At 42.4% G+C, this 20929-nt stretch overlaps 3 protein-coding genes across 10 annotated transcripts in view; 1 reads left to right on the top strand and 2 right to left on the bottom strand.

Moving 5' to 3' along the window:
- Positions 1-1619: 1619 nt before the first annotated feature.
- On the top strand, positions 1620-9506 carry mrps35 (mitochondrial ribosomal protein S35). The gene is made up of 8 exons (XM_075470312.1): positions 1620-1795; positions 2413-2465; positions 2587-2754; positions 4299-4359; positions 4489-4628; positions 6358-6467; positions 6564-6633; positions 9145-9506. The coding sequence occupies exons 1-8, from the start codon at positions 1663-1665 to the stop codon at positions 9412-9414; spliced, it is 1005 nt and encodes a 334-aa protein (XP_075326427.1). The 5' UTR covers positions 1620-1662; the 3' UTR covers positions 9415-9506.
- On the bottom strand, positions 6567-12501 carry mansc4 (MANSC domain containing 4). Its single transcript, XM_075470310.1, has 3 exons — positions 12086-12501; positions 11848-11982; positions 6567-11084 (listed from the first exon to the last, which is right to left on the bottom strand). The coding sequence occupies exons 1-3, from the start codon at positions 12303-12305 to the stop codon at positions 10255-10257; spliced, it is 1185 nt and encodes a 394-aa protein (XP_075326425.1). The 5' UTR covers positions 12306-12501; the 3' UTR covers positions 6567-10254.
- A 1172-nt stretch (positions 12502-13673) lies between these two features.
- The window catches only part of tead4 (TEA domain transcription factor 4), a 43886-nt gene continuing 36630 nt past the window's right edge, over positions 13674-20929 (bottom strand). For 2 of the 8 annotated variants that reach the window (XM_075470307.1, XM_075470306.1), the window contains exons 10-12: positions 18362-18502; positions 16698-16850; positions 13674-15112 (exon numbers count right to left, since the gene is read on the bottom strand). In XM_075470307.1, coding sequence (XP_075326422.1) covers positions 14999-15112; positions 16698-16850; positions 18362-18502 — 408 coding nt within the window. In that variant the 3' untranslated portion in view covers positions 13674-14998. The remainder of the gene's footprint in view (positions 15113-16697; positions 16851-18361; positions 18503-20929) is intronic. The other 6 variants (XM_075470302.1, XM_075470305.1, XM_075470303.1 and 3 more) reach the window with 5 other exon arrangements.

Below are 20929 nucleotides of genomic sequence, written 5' to 3'. Positions count from 1 at the left end.
CAACAAGTTATTTTTCTCTGCTTTTCATGAAAATACCGTCCAGTTATGCATTACATGAGTAAAAAAAAACAAGTCCCCCACAGCCTGCAGAGACGGAGGTAACATGCAGTCCCTTTGAAGAGCATCGCAGCTGTGTCTGGACAAATGATGCGTTCAAACTTTTGGGAAATTCCACGACCAAATGACAACGTTGCACCGGGGCGGTCTTGTATCTTGTATCGTCACTGAAAGACGATAAAGCAGATTTCCTCTATGTTATACCACCACATGTGTAGGGAGATCAAATATTTTTCACCTAAAATTGTGTGTGTGTGTGTGTGTGGGGGGGGGGGGGGATTGTTTCCTATAGTTTCGCTGCTCTTTTCATTCTTTAACATTATGGGGTCCAGACGATGTTAGGTTAGATATTAGTTTTTTTTTTAATTTTTGGAGAACTTCCAAACAACCACTGGTTAATCCAGCGTTATATTTCGTTTTAGTTATCATCATGCACTGCGTTTTTGGACCTTTCTTGTTCTGTGCTCATCCACTATTACGGATTGACCGGGCCAGTGGCGGATCTAGGATATTTCTGAGTAAGGGGCCACAGTGTTCATAGAGGGGCCAAGTATTTGTCCAACACCCTTGCACACAATTCCCTGTTTTGGTAAGGTACTGTATATACATTTCACCAGTCACACCATGTTCAAACACTTAATTAAACACGTAATTTAAAAAAAAACTCCTAACCAATTTTACATGCATTTTTACTGTACATAGACAAAATGCTCTCAAACACACACAGCATGTGAGAAAATCCAGCATTTTATTTCATTTTTTTAAAACCTTTTTACTTTTTCACAAACACTGTCAGTTCAAAACATCTCTCACAAACATACACAAAGTTGCATGTGGGTGACTACTGTACATTTCACTCCTCTAAAACAGCATTATTCTTCGGTTTCTGTGACGGGAACTGAACCGGACAAATGAAGATCACACCTAAAGCAAACGTGAGGAAGGTTTGCTACAGCTGCCAAATGTGCTGCAAAAACAGGGTCAAATTGACGTTGGCCCCACCAAAATCCACCTTCCACGAATAAGCTGCAGACGATTGACAACACATTAAGCCACAGAACATTGCAAACTTATCCCATGTTCAGTTTCTTGTCTTGTCACATATCTTTTCTAAGGTAGGTTGAATCTCACCAACATCCCCATTAAGACGCTGTGAAAGTCAGCTTCAGATGTGCTCAAACCAAGACCTTACTCAGTCCTTCCTTACACTTAAGATAGAGAAGTTATGTGTCCGTTGCACACAGCAAACAGACATTTTATTTTCTATATGAATTTTACGAGGGTTGTGAACGCACCGCATGTTACAAATATCAGCAGCTGGCAGCGCGAGAGCTAACAGCTGGAGACACTGCTGGTGGTCGCGAGCACGCTTATAGATGACGCACAAGTCATAAGAAAACAAATCAAGGAGATTATTGCTACTAATAGTTATTAGACATTTGATTAAAACTGTTCTATTAATGTATTGCTTTAGTAATATTCAACACGAACTGATTCCACATTTTGTGTTCATGTACGAGGCTCTACGCTCACGGTGCGCGAGTTTGAACCTTTCGCAATTTTAGTGTATTGTCCCTCGATGTGTTCCGTAGTCATTGAGAAAACATGGCTTCCTTTACCAGCAAAGCATTTCTGTCCCTAGGTCGAACAAATATTCCAGGTTATGGACTAAATAAAGCAGCGAACAGAGTCACGTACGCCACGGCGTTGTCCGTAAATTCTTCCTCTGGAAATAAAGGTGAGTTTCACTGACGCTGAATGGTAGTTTACGTCCATTCAGAACCACTTACACACGCTAAGCTAACTGGTTGAAATGCTGTTACAAAAGCCGCGTACCTCTTCTCTTGAAGGGAGACGGTTTTATAGTGAGTATCTTATACCTGAAGTAACTGGTCGAAAGAATAAACGCTTGAACCGTGTTAATGTTTCCTTTCCGGGATGTGGTCATGTTTGGAATCATGGACGGGGAGGGGGACTGTCCATTTGACAGGCGCCTACTTTGGCAATACTTCAATGTCATTATCTCTCCCCTCGTGGTAGCCCACCTACCAAAACCCAGAGAGAAATTAAAAAAATGTTCTTGAATGTTTTTCTAGTCGTTGTGAGGCCAACAGTAATCACTTAACAGATATAAGACAAAACGTCAGCAGATAACAGTTCCGTTATGCTGTGGCTACATTTTGTACATGTTTGGGTCCACTCGTCTGTTAGGAGGGTAGCCAACCTACTCGTGATGAGATTTTATGATGACCCTTGAGGTTGATCCTTAATTTCATTTGTCATTGATCTAACTACATACAGGCATGTTGATATCCCTACATAAATACTAAACTTGGAAAATAAAATGAATTTCAGGCCTTCCAGACAGAGGTGGTAAAGGCCCTTTCGTCAGAAGACCAAAAAGAGATGTAAGTTTACAGCTTCTATGTCAATTTTTTGCTAAGGTGACTAAACCAAAATGTTCAATTCTACTGAAACAACACTGACATGGATGATTTCCCATATTTATTGTCGATTGGTTTACATCAGCCAGGGGAGCCCAGGACGAAAAAGATGCCGGTGGATCAGGACTGGTCTGCAGTTTATCCAGCAGCAGCTCCCTTCAGGCCAAACTCCGTCCCCCTTCCTGTGAGGATGGGCTACCCCATCAACAGAGGCGTCCCCCCAGAGAAAAAGGGCAACCTGGAGCTAATTAAGGTCAGTTTTCATTACTCAGCGTTCTTCTATCCTATCTATCTATAGAAAATGGGATAGAAGGACACGTTTTGTGCATAGAAGAAGGTTAAGAATTATTAAGTGCTAAGTTGAAGGGCTGCTTTCAGATTTAAGAAAAATACACCCGATCTTCTTTTGACAAAGTTTCATCACACACAGTTTAATGTACTTAGTATCTAAAGGTTTAGCGTATCTTTTGATTTACAGCTGCATGGCTCTCATGGCTACCTTTATGTGCCCGGATTACCGAGCTGCTGTACCCAGACACCAGCTGCTCCATCAGTACTCAAGCCACTTGCAGATCCACTGCTTACACTCGTCACAGCTGGAACTCTGCCGGGCAGTCTGACGCTATTGATTTCATTCTGTCAGTCTGCCGCGAGGAGTTAAACTGTTGTCCGGGGCTTACCATCTATTTTTACTCATTTTCCAGCTGCCACTCCATTAGAAATTAGAACATTTGTGCTTCTATCTGTTATAGATAAATATGTGGAAGGACAAGGGGGCAGATTATTCATTTATTTATTTATTTATCTTTTTTTTAAAGGGGATAGAGAATGGTGTATGTGAAAGGGGGAGACCAAATCATCTTCCACATCCATTTTGACAAACGTTGTAACTGATGGTTGCGCAGCCTCCAGATAACGCATTGACAGTCGTTGTTTTAAGGAGTTTTCAGTTCACTCTTTATAAAAACCCAACTGTCACAACACTAAAATGCTTTTTAACCAGCCATTAACATCCAGGTGACTCCATTTAGGAGCTCCTTGAACAGAAAAACCAAAACATATCAGTCCAGATTCGTGTGGAACTTATTTTTGGCCACAGCACATGAACTACTAACTGCTATATTTTCCTAATATTTATAAAAAAAAAAATTTTTTAAAGTCATGCACTAACATGCAGCTGGAAGAGCTGCCTTAACACAGACAAGAGGAACTCAAGGTACGACATACACAAAGGGATAAGAATGTCATTACACCACAATATGTTCACATATCAAATTGTTGTTTGTTGCTATATTAGCAAAAAATATTGTACATTCAAACTTTTAATGGCTGCTTCTTTAGGATTCCTAAAGCTGAATTTTTGCTAAATTTAGGGCGAAAGAAATTCCAATACTCATATTGGCTGATTTTTTTTATTTATTTATTTAGTTTTTTAAATATATACTGTATATTTTTTGTTAATGCATTCGGTAGGTAAAGTTTATACTATGTACTAAGAAAATAATAGTCACTTGTTAACTTTCCAGCCATGTATTTAATAAACTTGTAGACAACTTGCCATAAAGAGAACAGTTAACTCTCTACCAACGGTTGTAAATTCAATCATAGAATCTGTAATCAAACGCTTGCAGTTACAAAATGTTTTTTTTTTCGTGTTTCCTTATTAAACATCAGCAAATAATTATGATTAAAGTTCTGCTGTTACGTAGATTGTGTCTCCACAAGTAGTTAATCGCCGCATTTTTGAGTTCTCGTATTTCAAAACATTTATCTGACCTCCCGTGCATTTCCTTTCAGATTCCAAACTTTCTGCATTTGACGCCAGCAGCCATCAGGAAACACTGTGAAGCTCTGAAACGTAAGCTCTTGGTTCGACTGTCAAGACGCGAGCGATTTCTTTCTTTTTACTCAACACTATGTCTTTGTGGTTTACCGAGAAAAATGATCTCGCTCAGTTCACATGAAAGCGTCTTCTTTCTGCGTTCAGCTTTCTGTACAGAGTGGCCCTCGGCTTTGGACACCGATGCCAAATGCGACGAGCACTTTCCCGTCAAAGTCCAAAGCACAGACTACGTCTCTGCTGGCCCTTCTCTCAGAAACCCCTCAGCTCGTGTTGTTCATCTCAAAGTGAGTGCCCCGCCCCCCCTGCTATCTCATTTCTTTTCTGCGTTTTCTCTGAAAAGGGTCTTAAGCTGGGATTTTAGACGATGAAGCCGACTTGAACTGGGTTATGTCGACACAGAACAAGAAGTGTGGAGAAAGGCTGCATGTAATTTGAGATTGGAGATTTACAGGGATGCACAATGGCCAACATGACGTCACGCCTGTGTCACTTATCTATAGACGTGCATTCTTACACCTAAGGAATTACACCATCATGTCAGCGGCGAGATTAGTCCAAAACGGGTGTTTTGAATTTGAATGTGCTAAGGATTCGTTTACAAAACTTGAGTCAGTTTATTATCTTTTTCTTCTTTTATTTTTGCAACAACTTTCATATGAAAAAGCAACAAAACAATCTTAGCATTGACGTATCTGCTGAGACCTTTTAATATTCTTCTTAATCCCCCCCACCCCCACTAATCCATCAATATGCAATCCTCCCATCAGACTGAAGTCATACATGCGTACACGTGCAAAACGCACAACAGCAAGGACGACGTCAGAGAGAAGATGCGTTATTGTATTCTCTCAAAGAAGTAAAAGAAGCAGACCAATTCATTATGTAATTAGTCGGTTACAATACAACAGATTTATCAAATGGCAATCAGTCTCACCTCTCTGCAGAGCTCATAAAAAAAAAACCAACACAACTCTGCCAACTCGTGACACAGAAGAAACCGTAGAGCAGAGCACAGTTGGCTGAAGAAATTCCCTCAACTGGCTAAATTTAGCCAAAGAAACCTCTCACTTTCAGTTAAGACTTTTTTTCTTTTTAATTGTTGCAAAATGTCGAATGATTTAATGGCATTGGCTTCCTCAGTCAAATAAAAAGAAATCCCATCTTGCATTACAGATGGGGAGTGAAGTGTTTTTGACAAATCTGGAATTTTTCCCAGGCACAAGTAGTGTCATTTTGCCGTTAATCACCAGCCATCTGCTCCTCTGACACATTGCCTTAGATTATGTCGGCAAGGTAGGAATTAGACATTAATCCAGGTGGATTAGGCTGGAAGATGGATTGGAGGGCAAATCTCACACGGTCGTATACCAAATCCAAGTGGAATGAGCCGTACTTTTTTTTTTTTTTTTTTTTTAGGTAAAAACACAGTGAATCAGTCAAGTGATGAAAATACTTCATGGAGTCGCTTTTATTTTCTTGCTTATTAAAACGGGTTGAAAGTGGAGCGGAAGTCCTTGAAACACTCGCAGGCTGATTTAGGCAGGTCACATGGCGTCCACATGGAACGGACTCGACCACTTTGCCGTCTCCGGGGACATTTGTTTACACAGTGCCTGGTTACCACGGAGCAGAATGCATATAGCTTGTGTCGCATGCAAATGTATTTGTTGTTGTGGTGTCTAAACTGATAAGTCGGAGAAATGAAAAACAATGTAATCGCGGTATAATCCGTTTTCGATCATCTCTGCAAAGGGGTTTAGAAGTGATTCAGGGTCGCAGCGTGAATGCCGCGATTTCGCCAGAAATAAAGTGTAGTTTTAATCAACAAAGTCCAAGCTCTGTAAAAGTGAGAAAGCAAAAACTGCTCTTGGTGTAGACCGAGGTTGTGTTCCTCAATCTAACACAGGGTGTGCCCTAAATTACCTGAAGCGTGCTTCCCTTGTCTCTCAAGTACTCTTCTGCAAATTCTTAGGTCGGTTTCCATGGTAATCTCGTGTCTCTTTGCCCTCCAAGGTAAAGCTGTCGAGTTTGAACCTGGATGAGCACGCGCGGAAGAAAATGCTCAAACTCGTTGGGGAGAGATACTGCAGAAGTACAGATATCCTCACCATCACAGCTGACAGGTAAACACAGCCTCCTAAAAACAAGTGGTGAAAAGAAACATAAACAGATGCCCATAAACCTCCCCCCCCCCCCCCCCCCCTCCTTCTTTCCACCAGCTGCCCTCTGAGACAGCAGAACTATGACTACGCCATGTACCTGCTAACTGTTCTCTACCATGAGTCCTGGGTGAGTTTGAGTTGTTTTTTTTAACTACTTTTCCACGTAGTGTCAGCTTGATCCATTTTTTTGTATCCACAAGGCTCGAGCTGGTAGAGGCATCAGTCTGAGTTTCTTAGGCCCTGTTTACACCTGATATTAACATCTGTCCTAGATAATCCTGTGGCCAGTTTTTGGTCCGTCTGTTCACACCTGGGATTAAAATGTGTCTCCATCTGTGTGTCCACTAATATTAAGATCTCAGTTACCCGCTCAATATGCAAGTAAACCCGTAGGGTTAGGGTTGGATGTTGCGCTACGCCGCAAGCTCAGCTACATATAACCTCGTCAGTGAAAATTCAGCTTGTTAGGCAGCAGGTTGGTGAGTATTTATACTTTAAAAAGGGCAGCTGTGCTTGTGAACTTTAAACCAAAACATCTGCAGTGGCCCTATTCTAGAACTACCATGGTGATATAAAACTGTCAGCACTCGCGAGCAGACGGGTCTGTGCTCTCTTTTAGCGGTGCAAATATTAAAGTTGCAAAGATCCACTGACTCCTAACCAACTCTGTGTGGTGTTTGCCGGCATACCTGCGACTCTTCCAACGCCCGCTCAAGTCTTACCTTTTGTTCTCTGACCTTTTGTGTTCTTTCAACAAACATTCATTCATTTAAAGGCCAGCTGCTGGCTGGCATTACTTGTAACCACCTTGGCCCGCTGTCACTTTCAGTGTGTTCTCCCTTTGGTTTGAGATCAGATGCATCTTGACACCTTATCTCATGTGCTGCACTTTCCAGTGTTAAAAAAACTCCCAAAAGAAGACGTCGTCTTCAGTGTTCTTACATGATGTAATATGCTTGATTTACTGCACCCATAATCTGTGTTAAAATATATATATATTCTTTCTTAAACCATTTCTGACATCTCCACAGGATAAATTGTTGCTCAGCTGACTCTGAGTCGTCCAGACTTAGACTTTAGAGGTAACAACAATTCATTATGTCAATTTATTTCGATTTTATGAGATGATAACAGAGATCGGAAATTTGCCGTGACGCTTGCACACGTGCTGTCATTCTGAAATTTGAAACCTGTGTAGCAGTGATTGTTCAGTGAAAAAGTACCAAAGCACATAGCATTTCAATTTAAGAGGGCCCCACAATTCCATGAATGTATCCAGAAAAACTTTAAAGCATAGCTTTAAATGGGCTTGGTTTATGAAAGCAAATCTACATTTTTACCTTCCAAACTTTAAAAGCACAGCAAACATGACTCGTATTTTAAACATTTTTACCATCTACAGCTAAACAAACTTTCGTTCGAATGCGGCTAAAACTGATACACTGTTTCCCTGGTGACCAGATATCCTATTTTGAATTGTGTTCAGATCGGTCCCGTTAACCACAGTGGCATTCATTGTCTTACTGTAATGAGAACTGGTGCATGTCGTGAAAAATGGTGACATTTAGATGTGTCCTGCAATGTTGCACAGTTCCTTTTTACCAGGGACATCTTGTCCATCTTCCCCTGTGATCTGAAAGACTAAACCCATTAGGGAGGTATCAGAGTTGAATGGGCAGACGGTTGGCAAACAGTAGTATTGCCCAGTTGACATTTCCCCACAGATGACTGGGAAACAGACCCCTATCAGGTGTTAACCCTGATACTCATTCACATTAGGCCAGCCATGCTACATCAGAGAAGTCTGCCACCAGGCCATCTGCCTCGGCACTGTTCAAATTAATTTTTAGCCAGCCACATAAAAGAAAATGACTCCCCTTGTTGCAAAACCTCTGCCTTTAGGAGCTCTTCCTGTCAACGGCGTAGCCGCGTTAAAGGAAAGCCTCTCGCCTGAGAAAAGGTGTTCAAGCCAGGAAGCTCAACACTGTCCGCTGGCCTTTTGGACGCACAATGGAAGGCACAGTGTTTGTCCAGCAGGCTGTTGGGAGATGTGAGAGTGGCACAGTGGTCAGGTTGTAAGGCAAGCCCACAAAGACGGGAATTGTTAGCAGGCACCGAGGTGATAATATCTCCCCACTTTGAGAAACGGACCTTGCCTGCTAATTCCTGTGCGTGTTAATCCAGGCCAGCGTCAGGGCTCACTGCTCAAACCTTTCTCCAACACGAAAGTGTGCTCACCTTCATGCCCAACACCTGTCCTTTCACCAACAAAAATTGTTTGGAGGGTACATAAAGTCAGTTATGAGCACAAGTGGCCCTATGTCCACTGGCAAGTTATGAGGTATGCTGCCTGTTGAACACACTGCTTCCTGATGGATTCATGGACTGCAAACTTGGCTTTATGTAATGTCATAAATTTCAATTTGAACAAAATATGACTAAATTTCCCTCTAAAGATAAAACATTGCATCCTCAGTGTGTGAGTGTTGTAATCAAAGGCAGCATAAGTACCAGTTTAGTTGAATTACAAAAGCAATTTCTGCAGTTTAATATTTATGTCAGGCTGTGTACACATTCCCCCTGCATTTTAAAGGTTAAAAGTGTTCCACTTTTTCTTCATTTTATTCAATTTTTTCAGAAAATTGAGGCGTGGGAGGCTGATAAGACTGTGGCAGACATGGAGGAGTATAGCTGGGAGGACAGCCCGTCCCAAAAGAATATGTTGGACATGCTGCTGCGCATGAAAGTGGCCGGAGAGGGAGACGGCGAGGAAGTACGAGAGCAGCTGCTGGGGAGAAGCGAGGTGCAGGAGTACAAGGACTCGGTCGTGAGAATGAAAAACGAAGGGGAGAGCGAAAGCACCATGTTGCAGTACAAGGAGGCGGTCAAGAAAGTGCTCAACCTGTAATACAACTTAATGTAAAAAAAAAAAGAAGAAAAAAAGATGGACCTGTTGTCCTTAAAAAAAATATATATAATAATAATAATGTTTTTACACACCTTTGGCCTCAGATATCATTTTGGACTCCCAACTTCATTCTAGTTCTATAAATGTGAGCTAACTGCATCCATGTGCAATACATTTGCTGTCATATCATAGAAATGATGTGACCCTTTTAATGACAGAAAAATAAGAGAATAATGCAAGCTGTTGAGGGTTTGGGGTTTCTGTGCATAATGCTTTCACTTTATGAAAGCCTCATTCAGAGAGTTCCCAGCCCAACCTCAACTTCCATCCGACTCGCGTCATTATCGGGTCGAGGAGCAGCTCCCCAATGAAAGGATGCTTTGAGCAGCAGGCTGATAAACAGTACTTCACTCTAATAGTTTTTGTCAGTGGTCTGTACACTCTTAGGTCAAAGGCAACCCTGTGCACTGAGGAGATGTGCAGGACGGTTTAACACTGTAAGATCTGTGCCATGCTTGGACTGTAACTATGAAGTGCTTTAAGAGCAGTGTGGACAGCTGGCCAATGGTTTTGAGTTTGGCACGCACAGTGAAGTACAGTTAAATGTAGGTTGGCCAAAAGGACCGACTGACTTTCTCGAGGCTGTGGCCCACTCAAACCAAAGCCATGCCGAACTCCATCTCGCTCCACTTACAGCAAAGCAATACAAAGCTTATTAGAAAAATAACCAAAATCAAACGGCTCATGTGGCGACTGCAAAGTCTACCTTCGCCGCGTATCCCTTCAATAAAAACAAAGTGAAACAAAGGAAATGTCTTCTCTCTTCCCCTGTGCTCACATTCAGGAGTTCTCTCTGACCAGCACATATTTAATCAGGCGCATGGAGCCTCCTTTCCCTCTCCATGACGTACAGTAGCGTCCCATCCTCTTCCTCTGACCCCTCCAGCTCACCGCCAGCAGAACGGAGCAGCAGCAGCTCAGCAGCACAGTGACACAAATGGCCACTGCGACCATTAAGGTGTGAGCGGCCACATGCCACCCAGGTCCCAGCTCCACGGTGTCCTCCCCACCAACTCCCTGGTCTTCCTCGCTGGCTGAAGTGTGGTTCGTCCCAGAAACGCCCTCGGTGTCGTTGGTGTACTGCTTGCTGCTTTCTGTGTCGCTCACGAGTGGCGTGGCTGTCGAAGGCCTGTTTACCAACTGAGGAAAGGCGGTGGTGTGATGAGGGACAGGGATTGATGGGGAGGGTCGTGCGGTTGTGGTAGAAAAGACGAGCGGCGTCTCCGGGTTGCTATGGCCAGCGGTTGTAGCAGTGGTGGGCAAAGGCGGTGAAGTAAAGCGAGGTGTAGATGTGGTTGGGGCTGTTGTTTGTCCATTGTTTCCTAAGGATGGTGGAGTTTTTTCAGTGGAAGACGGGGCAGTCGTAAGAACGGTTTTGGGATGAGAGGTGCTTTGTTGCACTGGGGTCGTGTGCGCAGCGCTCGCTGGAGTCGAGGGTTTGACTGAGGGTGCAGAGGTCAGAGGCCCCACAGCAGGTGGAGGTGGATGAATGAACTGCCGCTTGTCTGAGGGCAACGGATCCGAGCCGTTGACTCGGCTGTAGTGATGGGGTAACACGCGTACGTTGGAGGTGAAGTATTTTCCAAATACCAACAAATCGGGATCCACACCTAGAAGATGAAGATGGGCGTGAGTGTTTGCAGGGCTTTTTGGAGTTTCTGTCATGCCGGTACAGTGAAATATACTGACTCCTTTTATAGCTCTTAACATTATTGATGAGTAGGTGACTTTATGCCTGTTAGGAGTAGCATTGAAAAACTATGCAGCTGTATTACGTCATAAAGTTTAGCATGAGAGAAAAATACTCAGGTAAATATGTAATAAATATGGTCCAGATAAACTGACACCTCCTCTGGGCCTGAGCTTATTTGTGATGAACAAAGTCAATTTCTGTCCTTTCTGTCCCTAATAAATTCAAATTTGGACTCCGCATCCTCTGGGCTACAAAGAAAAGGAACGATCCAACCTTTTATTAACACGCAGCTTCAAAAGTTCACATTTGTTATGATTTAAGGTGCATGCAGATCTGTGGGGGCACGCTTTAATAACGGGTTACGGAGCAACATGTGCCGCATTTCAAGTGATGATAAAATTCATCCTGTTGTCGACAGAGTTCCGGTGTCAAACTTATCCGTCCGTCTTTTACTCACAATTTGATGCCAAACCCTTGCTCTGTAGTAAAGAATCAAGGTACTAAAATGATCTGCTTGTTATCCAGGTTTATCAGCTTTTGTTTACTATGAAACAAAAATGATGACAGCAGAAGCCCTGAGCTGTTGAACTCAAGTCAGACTGGGAATGCAGCTTTAAAATGTGAACAGACTCATGTTAAAAGATGGTGGTAAATCCCTTTAGGAAACTTAAATTACTTACCCTTTGTGATATTGTAGAGAACAACGTTGCCTTTGTGACCCAGAATGCAGCTCTCCAGTGTTGGACAGTTCAGGTGAAAGCAGTTGACGTTTTCTTGAATGGCATCATAGTGAAATACGGCCAGATTACAGGAAACTGGAAGACAATCAAGAGCAGAAGAGGATCAAGAGTAAGAGTACGTTTATTTCCAATGCATACAAAAAAATAAAGAAAAGGAGATGATCGAGAAGTAGCTCACTGTTCCTGGAAAGGCAACAGGTGCGGCTGCATTTCAGCGCGCTCTCCTCCTGATAGAGCCTCAGCAGCTGCGCTCCCCTCCTCTGAGACTCCTCGATATCGATGAAAATCCCCGGGAACCGTCGGATCCAGCAGTTTTTGTAATAGCTGGTCGGCGAGCACCTCGACTCCGTGTGGTACACCAGACTCAAAACCGCCAGCAAACCCCGTGTGACATTCATTGCGCATAATCTAAATTGCACCACATGAAAAGTTGCAAACCCGGACGAAGCGTCCACATAGTTGGGAAGTTGATTACTTGGAGCTGACGGGCATGAAGCGGAGGCGGTGGTTTTCCAGTTGCCGCCGTCTCCAGGTGTGTCTCAGCAGCGCAGCGGGAGGAGGTGGAGACACGGTCGTGCGTACTGCGTACGGACTGTGAGGTGTACGCCATCTGTTTGGGGAAGGGGAGGCCTTCTAACTGGTGCTCTCTCCAGCTCTGGTACTGCCGCATTTGCAGCAACTCCACCACAAATCACTACACCAAACGAGATTTTAATCATTAAATCAGATGATATATGGACATTTCTTATTATGGACAGGCTGAGTGAGGTTCAACCATGTGGCATCTTGCTCTTGGATTTGCTGAAGCCCAAAACAAAATAAACTAGATCTGGCCTCTCAGAGTGGATTGCCATAATTGCAGCAAGCTCTCTGAATTCTTTTTCAAACTGGATTAACAGAATGAGCCTTTTGCTTCTTTGTCTGGGCTTTGCTACACCTCTTTCACTCCCATTGTGAGCATGTCTCTCCACCACACTGCCACTTTCTCAGTTTACAGCAGGGAGCAGAAATCTCCCAAAGAGTTTATGGAGTGCAGAGGACAAAGGCTAAGGAGGGGGGGAGGGGAGGGGGGGGGGGGGAATCAGTTGTTTGACAAAGAGATCAATATAAAGAATGGCTTCAGAAATTATGAAAAAAAAAAAAACCTGGGAAGTTTAGTTGATGCCAAATATAAGATGCTGCTGTCAGATTTGGTTTTGTTGAGCTCTGATAAATGGATGTACTCACATTGTAATTCAGTTGGAATATTTTCCCAAAGTAGGGAAAACTTTACACCAAAGCATATTACTTTGTCCGGAACAGATGCTGGTAGGTCAAATGGGGACTGGCGCTTACCATGTTTACCAAGTGCAACAGCGGGATTTGCATGTTATAAAGTCAAATAACTAGGCTTAGTATTAAAGTACTCAGTCCAGTGCAAATATATCTCAATTTAAAAATGTGGCCTGATCTCAAATCCTCCTAATGGCCCTACCCCTCGTAGGCGTAAACTGCCCCTTTTCTACAGGGGATTAAAGATGAATGGTCATCTATCTCTTCATCCGGGGCTCTGGGGTCCACCTGGATTGCCTTATGAACACTCTTCTCTGACCCCTGACAGCAAAGAGACACTTTACCTCTACAAAACAGAGGGGTAGAGTCATGAAGAGGATTTGGAATTGTATAAGCAAGGGGCTTGGATACTCTCTGCTAGCTGGATTGAATCTTTTTTTCATTTCTTTTTATTTTGTTAGCTTTTGAATATCTTATAACAGTTAAGTTCTCACAATGAAGGTCATACGGTGAGTTTTTCTAAAAATGCAGCTCTGTGAATCAAACACCATTTACAATAGTTTTATTTTTCTTTTCTTACAGCTGCAAGCCGCCCCAACACTTCCTTTCTGCATTACATTGTGAGCTAATAGGATGCCTCTCGACCGCTTTTAAACAATCTAGTATGCAAATGGAAATCTCAGTAATTTAATCAATGCCGAACTGTTGAAAATGCTGCAGTAATTGTAAATCAGCTATTTGAGCTAAGTAATATCACATTTAGGCTGTTTTATGACTGATTAAGAGGGTTTTGAATTCATGACATGGCTTAGCCTTGTTTATTAAGGAACCTCAGTGATATACTCAGAATGTACAGTATAAACAGTACACTATGTATATATAGGATGAATCCTGCACATCTGAAGATACATACCATTGGGTCTAAACCAGGCTTAACAAAACCCAGGAACAGTGAGGAGTTATGTAAGAAACTCTTGTATTTTCATCTGACACTTCAGGGCAGGTTACATACACAGACAACTTCTGTAATCAGCTTACAGATCCCCATCTGGTTCAAGTTAGAAGTGTTATTATGTGCCTTGTGTTGTAGTCAGACGGTTGTCAATCATAGACAATAAGACAATACAAGAAACGTTCAACAATAAACATCAAACAAAGTGAATACAGTTGCTCTTTTAAATCATTTTAGCCACTTGTCATAACTCTGTTGAGAGGAGATGGATGTGGCACTGTACATAATTACTCAAATGCTCACAAAACACAAAACGTCGACACCAAAGGTGATCATCAATGAATGTACAAAAAAGGGATACACAATCTTCTTTTGGTTTTTTTTCTCCCCCATTGTAATATTCAGTTAAGTCACTAGATGGCAGCCTGAGCCAGCGAAAACTCCTCTGTTGCAAACACCCCCTGCACATGCATGTGTGTAAAAGAATCTAAATTAAAAACAAGCTCGAGTAAAATGAGATGAAGAAAACCACCAAGGACAACTCTCTCATGCAGGTTTTGCTGGCCACATTTGGCTCCTTTGGGATAGTGACCGCAGTGTTTTATGATCTTCCTCTTTAGTTTCTTCTTGCCACTTTTCCCACACGCAGCCTGTTTCAGCTTTCACAGTCCCAAATCCACCTCCTCTTCTTCAGCAGTAGTAGTGTTCCTGCACACGCTGACGCAGCCAGTGTTTTTCTGGGCTCCTGACCGACCCGCCAGACTTCAGCTTAAAGCTTGTGGAGGCAGTAGTCTTATGTTTGGTGTTGTTGCTCACTGATGTGCTACAAAGGGTCTAGAGCTGGCAAGTTCCAACTGTGCCACTGTGTCAGTCTTTGACGAGCCTGTAAATATGATGCTGCGCGCCGTGCTCGCTAGTGGACACCTCAAAGACGTAAGCTATGCACAGCAGGGTCTCCAGTGTGTCCCTGTTTGTCACCACCTGAGGACAAACACAGAATGTGCATTTTAGTATCAACTGGTATATGCTTTGAAATAGTAAGGTTATTGTCTCAGTCAATGCAGTTTTATCTTGTATACTTGTGGAGTTTTGGCAGAGCTGAGGCTTTCGGCAGCGCCGCCAATCCATCATTACAGTGAAAATTGTGCCATTTAAATTGCATTTGGATGTAGAAATGAAGGGCTGATGTCAGGACGAGTGTGGCACTGCAATGGGAATAACACAATCACACGGCCTCACCAATTCAATATGCTCTGTTGAGCTGCATTGAATGCAACACTTGTCATAACAGGCACACTGATTCACTGTGCTCAGCCTTTCGGTAAAAAAAAAAAAAAAAAAAAAAAATGCATCTCCATGTATCTGCTGCCTTTATTTGTTTACAAGCTGTTCATGGTTAATACGAACTAAATCAGTCCATTCAGACACCTAATGACATGTTGCCATGTGGTCGTGTGTGTGGGCTCAATATGGTTATTGTCCCCCTTGGCTGGTTCGGCAGGAATGCAGCCGTCAATAGTAGGAACACAAATTTCTTTGAACCCTGTTGTTGAGGACCACTTGGTTACCATGGTGACACACTCCACTCGATTCACTTTCCTCTCAGTGTCCGTTGTTCTGAGGAGCACAGCGGCTCATTCAGAAAAGTCTGACTTACTGCTGAATGGACAAAACGGTTTGTGAGAAACTTTAAAAACCCTACCAGATGTTAGCAGTCTGTCACGGTTACATGTAACCATTATGTATTCAAAGACCACGTTGTAGAATTTTTCCCACTGTTACAGTGTGATTCCTGAAAAAGCAATCAAAAGATAGCCCACCCCACACGCATGCTCATGTTCAACATCCCTGTGGCCCTGTTGCTTCACCGCGTCATAGTGACACTGATGTAATGACGGGAACAATGAAGGACATTCCAGTGAGACGGTGTTCCACAGTCTCGCATTATTTTTGGATAAGATGTTTATGCCAGATTTATTCTTTAGCAAAGAGGCTGGAAACAGGGGAATCAGTTACAGTCTTTTTCCAAGAGTTCCCCCAAAACTAACCTTGTTGTCACACCATAGAAATGATCTCAACTCATTTTTCTTTTGTGTGTCTGTGTCTGATGTAACTCCTATCTAAAAAAAAAAAAAAAAAACCTGCAAAATAACACAACAATGCCACCTTCTTTGGGAATGTATGGAGATTCCTGCTTTATTGAGTTTACAGCTGCACATTGTTTCTTTGAGATGTGCTACACTAAACAACATGCTGGCTTTCATAGAAAGTATTTCATGGTCATTAAGTAAAGGAAGAAACAGCTGGACTGCAAACAGGGCATTTCAGTTGTCTTCAGTGGAAGAAGACAACTCCTTTCGGGGTGGTCTTTGTAATTACACACTTTGTGGATGCACAAAAAGAACAAAACAAGACCCACAGCAGAAAAATACCAAATTATTCCACTGACCTACTAGGTAAATATCACTGTGTATAATACATGCAGGGTAACATGCAAACAGACTTGAAACCGTAAAACTAAAAAGGCATTATACACCCACAATAAATTCCCAATTTCAACGTGTACCTGTAGGATAGTGAAGTTCTCCAGTACGCTGTTCATCATGTATTTCTCAGGCAGGTGTTTAAGCTTGTGGATGAAATTGATCATGTATTCACATAACGGGGATCGGTGGATCCGAAACACATAGCGTCCATTCTCAAAGCGCGCATACTCCGTCTGGGGGAAAAAAAAAAAACATGCGTGTGAGCAATTCAGTATCTAAGGGCATATACTTCACTGAAAGAAAATTCAAAACATCATGAAAGGTTGAAGTGCACAATCTGTTACAAAAAAAACCCCACAAGGATACGTGTTCCACTGAAACTCAACTGGATTCATTCGATCTATGTATAAGCTGTAATGTGAGTAATGCAATATAACTAATGCGGCATATGGCTTGCCAGATTTGACAATAAACATATTTCTCTTGACAACTATAATCAAATAGTGAAGCTATTAAATATCATCATGTGGCTTACAGAGGCAGATGGCTCTACCAAGGGATACGTGTATGTGTATGTGTTTATATTGTACAATCCATCAGCAGCGGGTGGGGGCAGGGCAATGACTGTGTGTAGTTAACAGGAAATATAGGAGTTAGTCAGGCTGGAGAGATTTGTGAAACAGTTTCCTGACCACAGATCAGTGGTAATTGACTGGAATCTATCTCAGCCAGTCGCAGTTATTCACTCAAGGAGATAAGAGGGGTTTTTGATGTGGTCATGACCCTATAATGTTGAAATATCACTCCTCTATTAGCCAACCAATGAACCGGCATAGTGTATTTCACTCACAGCCTATAACTGTAAGTGCTCTATCATCCCAAACAACATGTGACAGCTTACTATCTGCTGCCACTTGATTTTACAATAGTGTCCACAGGTTGAACTGCATGTTGTGCTGTTTACAGGACTAAAAATCCAGTAAATCCCAGATGTATAATGAGCAGCTGTAAAATAGCAGCAGAGCCATTTTTATAACTGTTCTATTTGTTTCATAACTAAAGTAACTGAGCCATTATTTTACAAAATCACTAAAGTTGTTTTTTACATAACCACTGACCTTCTGGAAAAAAGATGTCACCTTGATGGTAGCATATGTCTCTCCAAAATTCCATAAATGCTCTGCATTAATGATCCTGGACAAGTCCCCCATGCCATGACTATCAGAAATGCTAGCTTTTATACCATTTGCTGATAACAGCCTGCATGATCTTTCTCATCTTTTATTCTTAGACCTACCAAAGATGTTGAAAGGCCAAAGTTATCTGCAATCCTGCAATAAGAAGTATAATTTTATGAACTGATCAAAAATTCTCTGACTGAGTATGGCACAAAGTAGAGAGACACAACCTATCCTGGCTTGGCAAGACTAAACCTTTGTTTAATGCTCCTTTTATACCCAATCCTGACACCCTCACCTGTCACCAGTTAATCAATAGAATCTTCCAGAACAGTGTTACCTGTGTCTTCTATAAACTTTTTTTTATAAACGTCTTTCTTTGCCTCTAGCTATACTTTCTTTAAGTGTGTTACCGGCATCAATTTCTAGATTTGTTTATATTTTGTTTTAAATAGTTGTGTCTGTTAAGTGAGTTTTTTGGGGGTTTTTTTCTTCCCAACTTTTCCAATTTGGAGCTTTTACCATTCTATAGTAAAAGTTCAAAGTTCTTGACATTCTTGCCTCACCTCCACTTTCTCCACCACCTGTTTGCCAAAGGAGCAGACTTTGGTGGATGAGGTGATAATCATGTTCTCAGAGCTTTCATACTGGCTGGACACACCATAAAAGAAGCTGCTGTCATCCTGCAGGTTTACACTGAGGTCCGCCTTGAAGGAAGAGAAGAAAACATGTCAAGCTCAACTAAACATCAATATACACATCAGTCTGATGGAGATGAAACATGGTTAGTGTGATAACACAACCTAGTGTTGCACGTAAATGTAAAAACTGCTGAATGAACAAAATACCTGCTTCCCAATCTAAAAAAAATATATCAGTTCCTACTTCTCTCTTTGCTCACAGACTTCACTAAAGGCGTTCTAAATTCAACTAAAGTTTAATTGCGATTTCAATTTGTGCTATCAAATCCAGCCTTGAAGTTCCCTGTAAGCTATGCATGTACTTGTAAGCGGGAGTGTTCTCAAGATTTTGACAACAGAGGCTTGCAAGATTTTGTTCATCTAAGGTGGATTCAAGAGGCGTTGTGTTTATTTCATCTTCATTGCTAAACGTGATATTGAAAAACTCTAAACAAAACAATAAAAAAAACCAGGCAGCATCCGCTTTGTTGTCAGTCATGCTTTTCACATCAAATACAATTTTAGAAAACAACTGAAACTGATGGAATGCCAAACACTCATATGCTCACCTTCATATGACAAAAATATGCCCTCACAAGTTCAATTTAAAGGCAGCCAAGAGTCATGTTCTCTTATACTCAGGTGGAAGCAGATTCACCCATCCCTCATCCTCCCACTGAGTCGACTTTGAATTGAGGCGAGTATAATCAGATTTTGGATGAGACTGAGTTGCCGTCTGCTCTGTCAGACAGCTGAGCTGTTTTACCTTTTCCCCTGTTGGGTTCTTGTCTTCTAATGGGCCATTGAGACACCGCTCAGCCTCCTCTCATCTCTTCATCTTCCTGTTTGTCTTCATCCCTTGCCCATGTAATTCCTCTATTTGTCTTCATCCCTCGGGCCCAGTGACCCTCCCCAAACCGCCATTCCCTGCTTCCCTAACAGCCTGCGAGGGAATTCATCCAATTACAATCAGCAGTGTGCAATTGGCTGATTAGATCACGGTGAGCAGGCTGGCTGTGTAACAATTTAGCAGAGCCGGTTCAAATCGGATTCCCCCTGCACTTCAAAGGCGTAAGACAATCCGTTAGGACAGGGCCACAGGCGCTGAGGGGAAGAAGAGGATGGTGGGGAGAGGAGCGGTGCAGCAAGTGGCCAACAGAGGGGTTTGCTGGAAATTCAATCTAGAATACCATAGCTTTGGAGGCGGGTCAGCCGCCTGTCACCGTCACCATGCCAACCTGCGCCTCAGCACACCCCCAAGTCACAACCCGCCTTGTGGCTGTGTCACAGCAGCGACATCAAAAAGGCTATTCACATTTTTTATAACGGCATAAATGAGGTTATTGTACTTTCAGAGATGTCAAGGTTTTCATTTTGCTTATTTTCATGGCCATGAGCATCTTTCTCTGTTGTTTTTTTTTTCTTTTCCACTGTGGATGTTGAAATGCCCAGCTGTTTTGGAGCATTTCTGTGTTTTGTAATGGATGCTTTGAGAATTGGACGACCCCCTTGGGATATGATAGGATGAGCAAACAGTGTTATGAGCTTGTTTTCCTCTCTGCGGAGCTGCATATGTCATAACCGTTGACTCCACCAGGCTCTGACATGAATCAAGAGAGTAATATTTCACTGATGAATGACTTGTTGGTTACATGCCACCTAGCATTTCCCTTTCCATCTCTATCTCTTGTTCTCACTGCCTATGTTCCTATTTGTATCTCCTGGTCTTTATTGCTGTCTTGCTCTCCTTTTCTTTATGATATACGGCGTGGTTACTCTTCCCCTCCTTCCTCTAACCTCAAATCAAATGCCATGGCTCGACCAGCTGCTCTTCCCAAGGACCGGAGAAGACCATTTCTAACTTGGTGCCACTCACCAATGTCTTTTATCTCCCTATAATAAATAATGTGGAAGTCAAGCATGTGAGAAAAGTAATGCCACACATACAAAGCTACAGTATCTGGTGGTATGAGATGCAAGGCGGCCCTTTGAACTTGACATTCACAGTCTTTGGTTCCGCAAAGCACAGCAGTTAAAGCCATATTTTTACTGTTTATCAGCTTGTGCGAGTCGCCTGAGGCCTCAATGTATTTGGGAATCCAGAAAACCAGTCGAATTTTAACATTTTCCACCACATTGTCACACCAAACTGTACTGTGCTACCATTTTACGGTAATCATGTTCGACAGTTGTGGAATGATGGTTTGACATCGTTCTTGAGTGGGGCGCAATCGTGTGCCTCCACCTTCTGCATGCAAGCACCAAACGACAGTGATAAAAAGATTGTTTCCACCTCTTCTCTATTGGAGAGCAGTACATTTCAGACCTGCAAACAGAGGTCGGAAATGTACTTTAAGCCTATTTACACCTAAATATGATTCATCACTGGAAAAGTGGAGACGTGCTCCCAATGCTGTGACAAATTCTGAGTCAGCTTTGGCAGGTGGAGGCTGA

The sequence above is a fragment of the Odontesthes bonariensis genome, chromosome 7 (genome assembly GCF_027942865.1).
Source record: "Odontesthes bonariensis isolate fOdoBon6 chromosome 7, fOdoBon6.hap1, whole genome shotgun sequence".
NCBI lineage: Eukaryota > Metazoa > Chordata > Actinopteri > Atheriniformes > Atherinopsidae > Odontesthes > Odontesthes bonariensis.
The sequence above is the reverse complement of the archived record's forward strand: the minus strand, read 5'-3'. Positions and strand labels throughout refer to the sequence as shown.